The 13,957-nt window shown below is 39.4% G+C and overlaps 1 protein-coding gene across 1 annotated transcript in view; it reads left to right on the top strand.

Annotated features, from left to right (window-relative positions):
• Positions 1-13,957, top strand: part of CTDSPL (CTD small phosphatase like) — an 83,634-nt gene that overhangs the window by 55,093 nt on the left and 14,584 nt on the right. The window contains exons 3-4 of the mRNA XM_081996371.1: positions 3,679-3,711; positions 10,917-11,018. Of these exons, the coding sequence (XP_081852497.1) occupies positions 3,679-3,711; positions 10,917-11,018 (135 nt within the window). The remainder of the gene's footprint in view (positions 1-3,678; positions 3,712-10,916; positions 11,019-13,957) is intronic.

Below are 13,957 nucleotides of genomic sequence, written 5' to 3'. Positions count from 1 at the left end.
CAAATCTCAATTTCTCTTCTTCAGTTAGCAACTTGACTCAATTTGTGTGTTTTCTGGGCATGCCTTCTGGGTGTAAGTCGTCGTTTGTTTTTTTTTTCTCGGGAAGTTTGTTACCTGAGTTTTGAGGTGTTTGCAGATACAGATTTCATCTGCAGGCCTCCAGGAACTATCTAGATAGAGAAAGATGAGAGAAACTAGATGCAAACTTTTCCTTTTGCTTTCAGTCGTGGTGGGTGAGGGAGCTCTGACAAGTCTATCGGTGCTTTGCCATTTGACTTACACCCCACTTCCACTAGAGTCATCTCTGCTTGTGTTTCACAGTTAGATACAAATCGGGCAGATGGCTTCTGTTCAACAAGATGAAACATGAATGAGGAAAGGCTTTTTTATACTTGTTGGATGAGAGGAGAAGGTCTTAATCTACGTTCAACAGGGAAGAAGACAGAATTAGAATAAGGTTTATTCTGGGGGCAGCAGCTGCCCCCGCTGCTTACCATGTGACAGGAATGAAGGCAGAAAGGTCAAGTCCTTGAATTTCTACCTCAACTGTCCTAACCACTACAAAAGTTAGGTCGTCTTCTCCTCACTGCTTTTTGCTGCACAATGCTGTCATCTCCAAGGTGGTGCTGGAAAGCTGTTTTGATCACCTGTTGTCATGTCTCCATGCTCTTCTCTGCTTCAGGGATCTCTATTTATAACACAGTGCAGGAAAAAGGAGCTTCTCTACTCCACAAGAATATGGCTCACCAGAGCGAGAAGAGCAGAGCTTCTAGGGAGCACATTCTTGAGGTCAAAGGCAGTATCTCCTTCATGTAAGACTCTTTGATGGGGAGACTACTAAAAGCGTGGTTTCTGAACAGAAGTGGGAGCCACTGAAGGCTCTGAACAGAAGTCTCACCACCCCAATGTGGAGGAATATGAGATAAATATAAATAATAGTACTCTTTTTCCTGCTTAACCTTTGCTGATCAGAGCAAGAAAATTCCTAGTGTTTGGTTCTGTTGGTCACCATCAGCATGCAGTATGGCAGGTCTAGTTAGAAAATGAGAATCCCCTCTGTATAGCTGTGTTTGGTTCCTCTGACTCTGCCTACTCATTCTGGCCTTCTCTGCCTCCCCAAAAAGTCTTCTATATTAAGAGAAAAAGCATGATGGTCCAAGTCAATGAAAGGGTCAAATAGTTACTCTATTATTGTTTTTAAAGAACCTATCACAGTCCAATATAAGCTTTATGTTAGAAACAAATATGATAAATTTCTTCTTTCCATCAGCTTCTTCTCTAAAGGGGTTATTCTTCAAAATGAAACAGCTCCTTATCTTTGAATACAGACTGTTCTCAAAAAAATCATAGTAGTGTGGTCTGTCACTTAAGGCTTATTGATCCCCTGTGTGACTATAGAAAGACAGCATTACTGAACGGACGCGGTACTGAAAATGTTGTGTCTCTCAAACTAAAATTACGTAACTAAGGGAGAAGGTAGGATTTATTGTCTCATCTGTATATATTGTGCCATGAAAAAAAAAAACTTATTTCAGTGGCTGGACAGATCAGTTCCTGGGTTATCTTAGTGATACAATGGGGAAATTTTGGCATTCTAGGAACAGCTTTGTCCTGTTACCAGCATCAGGAGCTCGTGGAAAGACTTCAACAAATGCAGTCATCTGTCATCTATTTCAAACGATAGCATACGACCTACTTCCCTTCCTGTTCCAAGGCATCAGGAAATGAGGCAGGACACTTTTAAAAAGTTTCCCATAGCAGGCTTGTTTTTAAAAAGCATTTGCCTGTTCGTGAACACTTACCCTTTACCAGCAGACTCTTGCGTTTATCTTTCTGCTTGTTTTTCCAGTTGTCATCATTACTGTTTTGATTTTTTGCATAGGTACTTTTAGGGTTCCTCTTAGGAAATTCGCTTGTTTTCCTTGGTTTTTTTTTATTTAAGAAATTCTGCAAGAAAAACAAAGCAAAGAGTGATGCAAGTCCTTTAGCACCTTAGGTTCTGGTTTCCCGTGACAGTCAGGCTTAACAGTAATACTGCGGGGTGCATCTTGCTGCAAGGGATGGCCAAAATAGAAAACAGGTTATGCCATGGTGAGCACCTCTTGAAGTCTGTGGGAAAACCTGAGGTGGTACACAGCTATATTTGTGTCCAAGAGTAAGATAACCTTGTACCATAACTGTGGATATGCCTCTACCTCTCGTACACTGTTTTCATCTGTTGACAGAAGAGAAGCTCCAGTTGTATTTTGTTCTCTCTACCAGTGAATGCAAAATATGCCTTCAAAAACAAACCAAAACCACGGCTTCACAATCTGTGGTCTGCCTGCATAACCACATCCTTGATAGCAATTTGATCTCAGGCCAGCAAATCTGACTGGCAGTTACTCAAATTTACTCCTTTCTGAAATGGCCCATGAACTCCAGATGATGTTCCACTAGCAGGACATTAACATGTTGAATTATATCTTTTTCTTTTCTTTTTGCCATTATCTTGAGGAAAAATTGGATTCTTACCTGGGTTTGTGTGTGGTTATAGAAATCAGTTACTTTTTACAAAAACAAATTTCTTGATAGTTCACGGTAACTGATGCTCTCTAGCCACTTTATCAGCTTCTCTGGATTTTGGACAAACTTCAGTAAAAATTTCTGCTGTTGTAGCAATAAAAAGAGGACTTTAAAAACAGTATTGAATTACATTTGTTTGTCAGTTATGTGTCAACACTGTTGGACACCAAAACAAATGAGCACAAGACCTTTTCAGCTGGAAGAAAATGCTCCAATGTTGAAAACAGCTCTTTCAGTAGATAAGTCAGTCTGCTGGTAGTCAGAACCTGTGTTGTCCAAGTAACTAAAGAATAAAACCATCTAAGCAACATCTGTGCTAGTAAGGTCAGTGTCCCTTTTTTTTATGTGCAGTGCCCTCCAGAAAACAAATACTTGCTTTTGACAGGTTAGAAAGATTAGAAAATACAGTTCCTGCTTCCCAAAATGCCTTGTGTATTGAGTTGGCGACCGTGTGATCAGCCTTTCTCCATTTAGAAGCTGTAAATGGAATTGTCTTTGTCTCTGTGTGTCGGGTCCCAGGATGAGAAGAAAAGGTCAGGTTGGCCAGATTGTCTCGCCTTCTTCCAAGTAAGATACAAGACTGAGGCTGTGAGAAGAGCACTGATACTGTTGCCTCTTTCTGGGTGAAGAAAGTGGGATTCCTTGGATTAGTTTATCATCACTGAGTCCATCTTGGGCGTTCTGCTGTTGCCTCAATGAAAATGCTGTTTTTTCTGAGGCAGTTGTCTCAAGTGAACTTAACTTCAAGGAGTGGGTTACCAAGGTCTGGCTGAGCCTCTTGTCGCTGCAGTGAAAATAGACAAATATACCCATTAGTAGATCTTAAAGCTGAAAAAGTTACAGTAAATACAGGTACTTCCTTATTATCATCTTTATTAATCATAGCATGGGTTTTACCAGTCCAGTCTCCTAAAAATCATAAATGCCAATATACTAACCAATCATTTCAGCGACTAAAATGCAAGATCTTGTTTTTATTTTTTTTACCCTGGTTTCTTGAATACTTTGAACTTTTGGTTTAAAATGTTTGAGTGCTACATTTACTGCTTCAGACCTTTGTTCTACCCTTTAAAAGCCATTACCCTTACAGTGATTTTTTTTCTTTTTCCCCAGGGTGACCAGATGCAGGTCATGCCTATACCAAGTGTATGTATTTTTATCCCTTTTTCTTTTAATAATTTTCATAACTTTTGCTTTGATTCATCTTATGTTGCAGTCTAACAGGTCTGTTTTGTGTTGCATGTTAACAAAAGGATTTTACGTTTTGTCTGCAATGTTGTATACTCAGAGATGGATTGAACTGCACGTGTTGTACAGGGACTAAAAGAAAAGTTTGGGTTTTATATGGTTTTCATCTTGCATCTCGGTTAAATTTGTTTCTGAATTTTTCTCGTTTTGAAAATGCGTGAAGTAGTCCAAAAGTTGAAGTTACTTATTTTAACAGAGACAAAGGTGACTCATCACCACTATGTGGGACACAGTTGCAAAAACCTTTTCATCTAGTTTTCCCCTATATTGGAGTTTGAAAAGAAGAGTTAGAAACTACATAGTTTGAAACAAGCCACTGCAGGGAAACAAAGAGTACACTGACCATAGCTGCATTACTGCACTCGTTCGAGATGATGCTTTCAGTATCAGCTGCTGTTTTATGGGCTTTAATATTTCTGCTTATCTTCCCTGGATTAAATTTGGAATGCCATTTGGCATCTGAATTATTTTTCAAAACTAAATAAAAGGAAGGGAAAAAAATAAGTTCTTCAAACTGAAGCTTTTAATTTAATTAGGTTTAACCTTTTTTGGTCAAAGAGCTGCTCTTTTTCTGCTTGTTTTTTATGTGGATAAAGACTTAGGCTTTTTAAAGCTGGAAATACTTTTTTTTTTTTTTGAGCTCCTTTGCTGTTTATAATACTTTATTATGGCAAAGTTTTCCAGGAAATAGCAGTGCTGGTGTGTGGAGTTACTGACACAGCCCTCTTTCTTGAGATGTTTGGTAGCCCCTGAAGACCTGAATATGCCCCATTTTTTTTCCCTCTCTCCCTTCCTTCTCCTGTAGCCCAACCTTACAAAAACTCCTATAAGAACCCTGTCCATGCTGCAGTGCGGTAGTGTCAGGAGATCGCCACAACTGTGCGGATCACTTCCCTTCTTCACCACTTTTTCTTGGATTTAAGAACTGTTAGAAATTACACTTCATTGCTTACCTGTTATTTCTCATATGAAATTACTTCTTACGTGGCTCATGCGTATGTTTGCATGCATGTGTGTACGTATGCACACGTGCATGAATGTAATTCATAGCTATGCAAGTCTGAGAATAGAAGACTTTTGGATGGTTAAAAATACCGATTTCTAAATTACTTTTCCTTTTACATACCTGCCAGATTCTGTTTGGTGACTGTAGGTGCTCTACTAATAGTTATTTGAACGTAAAACATGTTCTGGCTGTGCTCTGGCCTGGAATAGAATTTTGCCTAAGAGTGAATGTAGGTATTAACAAAATAAGAATTCAAAGAGAAGAAAATTTTGAAACGACAAATAAGCACAGCTTTGTCAGGTGCCAACATGAAATGAGATACTCTGCTAGAACACTGTCTTTGCGATGTGGAAGCAGTGCTCTGTTAGATTTGGGTAGTGGTAGGAAAATGAACAATTGAAGAAGGGGGTTCTTTTCTCTTTTTTTTCCCCTTTTCCCTCCTCTCTTTTTTTTCCCCTTTTCCCTCCTCTCTTTTTTTCCCCTTTTCCCTCCTCTCTTTTTTTTCCCCTTTTCCGTCCTCTCTTTTTTCCCCTTTTCCCTCCTCTCTTTTTTTTCCCCTTTTCCCTCCTCTCTTTTTTTTCCCCTTTTCCCTCCTCTCTTTCCCCCCCCCTTTTCCCTCCTCTCTTTTCCCCCCCCTTTTCCCTCCTCTTTTTTCCCCCTCCTTTTCCCTCCTCTTTTTTCCCCCTCCTTTTCCCTCCTCTCTTTTTTTCCCCCCCCTTTTCCCTCCTCTCTTTCCCCCCCCTTTTCCCTCCTCTCTTTCCCCCCCCCCTTTTCCCTCCTCTCTTTCCCCCCCCCCTTTTCCCTCCTCTCTTCCCCCCCCCCCCTTTCCCCTCCTCTCTTTTTTTCCCCCCCTTTCCCCTCTTTTTTCACGCAACTGCAATTTTGCTGACCTACATTCCCAGCACTTTAATAAGGCAGTAAAACTAACTCATCTTTGCACTCATGACATAGAATTCTCAGTGACCAGGTGACTTTAAACACACTCGTTCCTCTTCTCCAGTGCCATCTGACGCCTTCTTCCAGCAGGACATGCACGTGTTGTCAAGCAACCGTCACCCGCAGGCAGTTGCGTGACATTTACTACCCGAGTATCAGAGTGCTTCTGGCTGTCAAACAGAAGCCAGCCAGCATCAGTACGTAACAGCCTAAATAAAGACAGAAGTGAGCTGCCTGTGAAGAAAGTGGTAGGAGCAAAGGTGCAACGTTATATTAGAAAAATGCCTAAAATTAGAGCGGTCCTCTTTGCCAGTCTAACAAGGGCTGTTTTCCCTGAGCACTGGAGCCCAGAGGTTCACTCCAAGACACCTCTTGACCATGTGTTTAAGACCCATTAAGGGCAGAAATGCTTGATGGTCTGCTACATAGGGTCACAGGTGAGAAACAGGCTCTTTGAACTGTATGTATTGTACATGCCAGGAGAAAAATCCTCTAAACACAGGGCGAGCTTGGTCACAATTAAAATGGACATCTACTTTTTATAGGGCTCGTTGCAAATGTCATCACTTCAAGTGTTTAGAGAATTCCTTAGTGACTCTGAGAAGAGCACTGGCTGCTCCTCACTCATTAAACTTCCAAGTTGAAGCCTCTAGTCAAAATACCAGGTTTTCTGGAGCTTTCTCATGCATGTATAAAATCTGGCAGTCTGCTGAGGTCACCTGTTTGAAAACTTCCATCACTTTACATACATACAGGCAAATCAGTGAAGTATATCTTCTGTTCAATCAGATTTTTCCTGCATTAATTGCACTTAATTTAAAAACTTGAATGAATATGAATTGTCACTTGGTTATTTGTAGAGATAACTGCTAAGCAAGAAACATGCCAGCTTCAAGTTAGGTTCTTCAGGAAACGGAAACAGTGTGGCTTTGTTTTTTCTCAAAGATGAACTTTATCCTGTTTGTATCTCATATTCTGAAACTCTTTACAGATAAGGCATAGATGAAACAGCAGGGCAATTGATTTTTTCCTAATGCTGCAAAATTATTTCTTTTTAGGGCTGAAATAAACACAAAATTAGAAAAAACAGTACCAGCTGACACATTGTGATAGACCTGACTTAAAAATATATTAAGTGTAGCTCAGGCGGCCTGTGCTTTCATGGATTTTTCTCAGCTTTTTTTGGAAAGGAGTATGGTAGAGAAATCAAAGTAGACCCATAGCAACTTCAGCATTTGTTTTCATTCTCCTGAACAAAAAGGTAGATGGAAGTACAAAGCCATACTCATGCGCCTGCTTAAAATGAGTTGAAGTGTCCATTTCTTTTGTTCAATTTAAAATGCCAGTGTTAAGGCATGGTACCAAAAGTAGTCCTCAGAATCCCTGCAGAAGTTAAATCTTAGCACTGGGATATTGTTTTTTCACTTGCCCTCCCCTACATTTAGACAATTTCTTGTTACGACTTTTTCTAGATGAAATTTTGTGAACTGCCTGTTCTATAAGCAACTGGCATCTTTTGGCAGCTGTGTTTTAAGTGGGCATAATTTATCTTCTATTAGAGTATTTCTATGTGTAACTGGTGGGAGAAGCTGTTAGCTACGTAGGGTGCAACCAGAAGTGTGTATTGAAGGGAACATGAACAGCAAATTAATGTGCTGCACTTAGGCAAGCCAACACTTCCAGTATACAAAGAAAGGAGTTACTAATTCTGATACTTGTCTCTGTGGGAAATAGGGCCTACAGGGAAGAAAGGTTATGATTGTTTTATACAGTAAATTTCTGAAAGATTTGTGTTGACCAGCTGTTTATGCTTCAACCAAAAGTCCTGTTTTCTTGCCACCACCACCCCCTTTTTTTTTTTTTTTCTTAGGGAATATACTATTTCCACGGGACTGAAGCAGTGCAGCAGTCGTTTCACTACAAGGTCTGTTAAGCTGATCAGCCATGAGACCTGGCTGGAATGCATAAATCCCAAACAGTGACTAGTTTAAAAGCTTTAACTTGTATACAATTTATGTCTTATTGGAACTGAAGGCCGAGCTAGGACTTACAGTACTGAGATACCACGTGTTATTTTTCTGCTGAGTTCTGTGGAAATCTGTGGTCTTTCGGGGAGTATTTCGTAGTAAATACGAGTTGCTGTTAGCCACAATTAAATACTCTTAATCATCTTAGATATCTTTAAAGCTACTATGTTTAAAAAAAGAAATTATCAAAGATCCATAACTATTTGCTATTAACTATGATGGAAATCTGGTAATTAGAACTCTTCTTGGATATGTCTCCATTAGTGAGGAAATTAAAATACAATATTGAGTAATGCTTGCTTCTGCCTAAAAGCTCTGCTACTCTTGGCACGTGGAAATTGCTTTGGATCAGAAAGCTTGAACAGCAAAACAAATGGGCTGATAGCCTACGTATAAATCCTATATAAATTTTATATATGTTTTATATAAAAATCCGTATAAATTTTAAGTTCCTAAACCCTCAAAATGTCATCCTCACCCCAAAGTCCTACACCAGATGTTTAGCAGTTTCGCAACTTCTAGTGCCTTCAGCTTCAGAATAGTTTCCTTATCCCTGTTAAATGATCAGGTGGCAAAGATCTTCTGATCTTCAAATGTATGAACTGTTGACCCAGGTGCCTTTGAAAACAGGATCAGATTGAATTCAAGAAGCCAAAGCTTGTAGGAAGGCTGGTGTACCCTAGTGGGAGACTTGCCCCTGGAAGAACCTTGAGGTATAGTCTTGTTAGATAAAGCTAGGTCAATAATTACATGTTATCTCCTAAAACAATGCTGGAAAGGGAGAGAAACTCTAGCAGTAACCAGCATCTCTGCATAGATACCGCAAGTAAGCTTGTTCCTCTCCCAGCGACTGCTTTTGAGAAAGCGGAGCTACAGGTAGATGAAGTAGATGGGCATGGGCTGTCTCTCACTGTGCAGTCAAGCAGTTCGGGTTCTTAGAGTTGAAGGTTCTCACATTTTTTAGTCCTTGGTGTATGTCCATCCCTTTCTGATGACAGGCATACTAGTTTCCAGATAAAAACCAAAGATACCTGTGGTAAGACAGTGCTCATATTTTTCATATGCATATTTTTATATGAAAAAATACCTGTTTCCACATATTTTCCATACTTATAGATATTTTCAGTTTGAAAAAGAATTCACATAGCAGAAGAAACTGATGTCTTTGAACTGCTTCTGCAGCTTAACTCAGAAATCCGAACTAAATACTAACAGTCTGAAGAGTACAAAAATGAACCGAACTATTCTTTAAAAAAAAAAAGTATGCTTAAGGTTTCTTGGGGTGTTCCTACATTTTTCTCTTTTTCAAAGACAAGATATCAGTATCAGAACATGGGTTCTAAAGATTATTTTCTTCAAATGGGTTTGATTTTTCTTTGAATAAGCTTTTAGTCTAGTTAGGTTGAAAGTCTGGATCCTTCTTACTATGAAAAATTGAGGTGAGGTGCCTAAATACCTTTTAGATTTTGAAATAGGAGTGAGAAACCAAAATTCTTTAGATCTGGTCTTAGTTGCAAACAAGCAGAGGCAGAGCTTTAGCAGTTACTGAAGTAATGTATACATGGGACTCTATAACGTAGAAAGGATGTCCTATAAATCTTGGCCTGGTTAGGTCACTGTGATGGATGGATACTTCACAGGCATTAAGTAGAAGTTGTTTTTTCTTGAAGGTCATTGTTAGATGTGTGCTGAGAGAAAATGCATTGAGACAAGTGGCTTTATAAGCAAGACAGCTTCTATTTTGGTAGCTGAAGAAACCGTTGTGGATGTTAATTGTAAGGAACTATATCAGGGAGCACGCCTAAAAATCCCCCAATAACTTACACTTTAGCTAAAGACTTATTTAAGTCTAGAATCTCATTTGTTAGTTGCTTCATTTAAACAAGAACTTAGTAGGCATCGTTGGCCAGTATTTGTTAATTTAAGACGATGTCTGAAACTACTCCGTGGCTAGTGAAGGACCTGTACTTGCTGCTGTAGGGTGGTCACAGAGTGTTGGACTCATCTGTCACCCACTGCCTGTGAAGGGGTGGCCTCAGCCCTCTGCAAGCACCCCGCAAAAGGCTACTGAAAAGAGCAAAAACCATGGCAGTTGCATCCTTACCAGAGCAACATCACCCGAACAGATAAAAAGATAGCAAAAGAGTGAAGTTCTGAAGTTCTGTATCCAGCTCTCAATTATTTTAATTTCCTCTCAGACTTGAGCTTCTCCCTACTGATACTTTCCTAGAAAGCTAGTCCTTTTCCCTCAGCCAAAACAAAAACCCTCTTGAAGCAAGCGGCAGCAGCATTTCAGCGCCTGGTGGAAGTGTCCTCTCCCGTGTCTGGTGTTTCGGGAAGGATCTGGTACCAAAGCCTGAAGAAACGCGACGGGATTGCAGACTGGGGTGTTAAAGCAGGGGATGAGCCATCGGAAGACTCCCGTGTCTGCATTGCTTTCAGAACAAATGTCAGTCCATGCGCTTGGTACCGTTTTTTAGAAAGGGCAGCGCACTGCAGAGGAGCCTGGTTTAGGAGGGCTTTCCTTACTGCGATTTTAATACCTTGATTGGGAACGTAATTCACATGAAAGCTGGTGATCAGCACCCTCACAAGTGGTAAAAACAAGAGTGGAGACATGTCCTGGAAGCTAAAATTAGTAATGCTGTCTTCCTTCGGGATCGGCCTCTCCACTTTAACATCTTTCGTGGCGAACAGAAATAGCAATTTGTGTAAATCGGGGCGACGTGGCTGGAAATGGCGTTGACTGTGAATAGGGTAATGGCATCCACAACAGAGGCACTAGGGAGAGGGTCACTGGAAAAGATATCCTTGTATCAAATGTCCTATTTATCTCTGTTATTTTTTAGCCTGTAGCGGTGGTTTATGGTTTCATTTCCAATGCTTTGGAGAACATTCTAAGCAAGTCTGTCATTTAAAAAGAAAAAAAAAAAAAAAGCCTGTATGGCTGTTGCATGAGCCATTAATTTCCATGCGTGTACTTGCGATGGGCCCAGAAAAACGTTGAACTTCAAGTCATTTATTTTCAGTTCCCAGTAAATACTAGAATAGTAATGTTGGCAGAAGAGTGCCCTTTCAATAGAGGTTTTACTTTTTCTTTTTTTGTTGTCTTCCTCTTTTCTTTTTGTTTTTAGCCACCAGCTAAATACCTCCTGCCAGAACTGACAGCATCAGACTATGGAAAGAAGTGCGTGGTCATTGATTTAGATGAAACTTTAGTGCACAGTTCATTTAAGGTAAGTAAATTCAAAAGCCACCTCTTGCAACTTGGATCTGTCAGTGAATGTTGTAGGAACTGTTAAGCCTCTTGACACATTAACTAGCCGTACAGGCTCTCCCGGGATGCCTGGTAGTTCTTTTTGTTACTCCTATGATTATTCATCCTAATTTAGCTGTAAGGGGAGTAACACAGACATTGCTATTTTTTTGATTCTGAGAAAGTCCCACCAAGCGCAGCAAGGCCTGGAATGGTTATTGACTTTATGACTTTAAATGGTCGTTGTTCCAGCATGGACCTGGGTTTTAACAGGGACAGAACTTGTTGCTCTGAAAATACAGTTTTGTTTTTGATGTTCAGATGATGCCGTAGTTGGTCTAGGAGGCTGGAAATTCAGCACAGCATTGTGCTAGGTAGATGTACCTTAAACCAGTAGATTTTGGGCACCAGTGATTGCTGTGCTGCTGCTGGAGAAGATTGCTTTCCGTGTCAGGCTGATGTCCCAATCGTAGATGTTTTAAGCATTCAGTTTTTACAACAGGAAAGCAAATAGCATTTAACCATTGCTGATGAGTCAGTCATCTTGCAGAAGCAACTTTTACAACCCTTCAGAATTCAGCATGTGGTGGAAGTAGTGGTATTTTTCTATTGTTTAAGTAGGGCTAAAGTTAGAATAGGAGAATTCAGAAACAAATAACCTAAATTGGCCCAGAGTAGTTGTAGCATTTCTGATGAGCCAACGTCAGCCATGAAAAGCATCTGCTAGTTTTATACTTCGATACCGGAGAATTTATAAGAATCAATAGTATGTTTCCTTACTAGTAGCAAGCTAGAGTTACCACCAACAGTCTTCGGGTTTTAGTTGCACTCCATTTTTCACTGCTAGCATAACCTGAACATCTTAATCCTGCAATATTTAGTTGCCAGCATTTAAATGTGCAAACCATAATTCATGTTGTGGTTAGAATTTGGCAATGGCCTGTCTTTGTTGACTTAAAGAAGACCTTATATGGAGATACTAGAACAAATATTCCTGTGCCTCAAACTGAAACTAAGATTTTTCTCTCTCTTTATGGTGCCTAATAGTATATAACAATTTGTGGTGGCATACAGGAACCTCTTAACCTTAGTGCCAGATCCTTGTCATCTTATACCCAGACTGCACTTACATTTGAGAATTTTTTGAGGGTACTAGACACAGAGCTGGATTGGGAAGGTAGGGACTGTGCTTTCGTAATGAAATGAGAGTCAAAAATAGGAAGAGAAAGCTCGATTTAAAAGCCTAAATTGACATAAAAATAATGAAGGCTTAGTGTTACCTGAAGTATAAAAATAAGTTTGTTTTCTGAATGCTGTGAGTAACTTTGTACTGTGATTTTTTTTTTTTCTGTTTGTTTTTTTTGAAACAAAATGAGATTCAAGTTAGGTGGTTATTTTTTTTAACCATTTCTAAGAAGTATGTGTTTAATGGTTGACATAGTGTAAATCCTTTCTTGTAGGATTGATGTTTGCCTTTATTGCAGAGTGCTTTCTTAGTGGGCTCATCTTAATCATCTCATTTATTCAAGTAATATTCAGTGGCTATTTAAATGATCTTAAATATATATTTAAGAAAAATCAAAAGCTTATTCTAGTCTTGAACACTGAATAATGTTTTGTGTTAGGAAAACTAGTCCTTTTCTGTGTGAAGAAAATAGTGTTGGGCAAATGTTGGAGTTTCTGCAGTATTAGAGTCTTACAGCTACGATGGCGTTATCTCAGTGTGAAGGCCTATGATAGGACTATGTAAGAAAAAACCAAGTCGCGGAGGAAATGACTTTAGTTGTTTAGTGCCTGGCACTGGCCGGTGATGCCGGTTGGATTTTGTTTCATAAAGGGAGACAGAGATACCTCAGCTGAAGTAAGGCCATGGGGTGATCAAAAAAACCCCATGGATTTCCAGAAGACCCAAGGGTTTTAACACCTATATGCACACTGCTCTGCCTGAATAATTAAATTACTTTTGCAGTTTCTTTTACTTTTGTGGTGTTCTGCGTTTTGGGTTTTTTTTTCCCACTAAAACACGTCTGCTCTACCCAGGCAGGTCCCCATTTAAAAGCTGTAAAAGCATACATAAATCTGTGCCTTTTAGTACAAAAGGCTTTATTTAAAACATATGATATTTTAGAATTCATAATTCTGTTATGAAATAGGCTTCATATTTCAAATGCAGATAATTTTTTTTTTAATACAACCAGAGAGGCAGAGTATTTAAAGTGCTCTTTTATGAAGAGAGCAACATCTGAAGGAGAGTAATTCTTGTCTTTTTATGCCCCTGCATATTTGTGAAGCTTTAAGGAGGTACTAGTCTTTCATGTTAAGCGCATATTAAAGGAGTAAAGTTTGGGGTGCTTTGGCAAGAGTAAAAAAGGAGTAGATAGACATTATAGTTATCATTCCCATCATAAAACAATAATAGAAGCAAAAATCATAAATTATTAAATCAAGGAGATGTAAACATGGTTTTGTATAAAATGAATTAAACCACATGCAAGTCTGGAATGTAGTCATACTCAAAACTGGCTGTGAAGCTCTTCTAGAACGTGGAAAACTCTGAAGCTCTTTATTAAATAGAAACAGTTTTAACTGAAGTAAATTTTTTTTCCATGGAAATACATTGTCGTCTTTCACGCTCTGTCTCTGTGGTTCCCACTCGAGGCATGTACGTGCTTCATGTGTGCAAGCCCAGAAACCTTCATCCAGCAAACTGTTGCAGACCTTTCTCCTGTCTTCCCATCACGATGAAGCACAGAACCCCTGTCCATGCTCTCTTCCTTATCACTTGTGCCAACAAGAAGGCTACGTAGTGCCTAAAGTCTACGTGAGGGTTTGTGTTATAAAGTCTAAGGGTGAATTTTATTTGTTAGCAAAAATGAAGGTGTCTCAACAGAATGTGTTTTCTCTGACATCTGATTGGTG

The sequence above is a fragment of the Phaethon aethereus genome, assembly GCF_964289735.1.
Source record: "Phaethon aethereus genome assembly, chromosome: 2".
NCBI lineage: Eukaryota > Metazoa > Chordata > Aves > Phaethontiformes > Phaethontidae > Phaethon > Phaethon aethereus.
The sequence above is the reverse complement of the archived record's forward strand: the minus strand, read 5'-3'. Positions and strand labels throughout refer to the sequence as shown.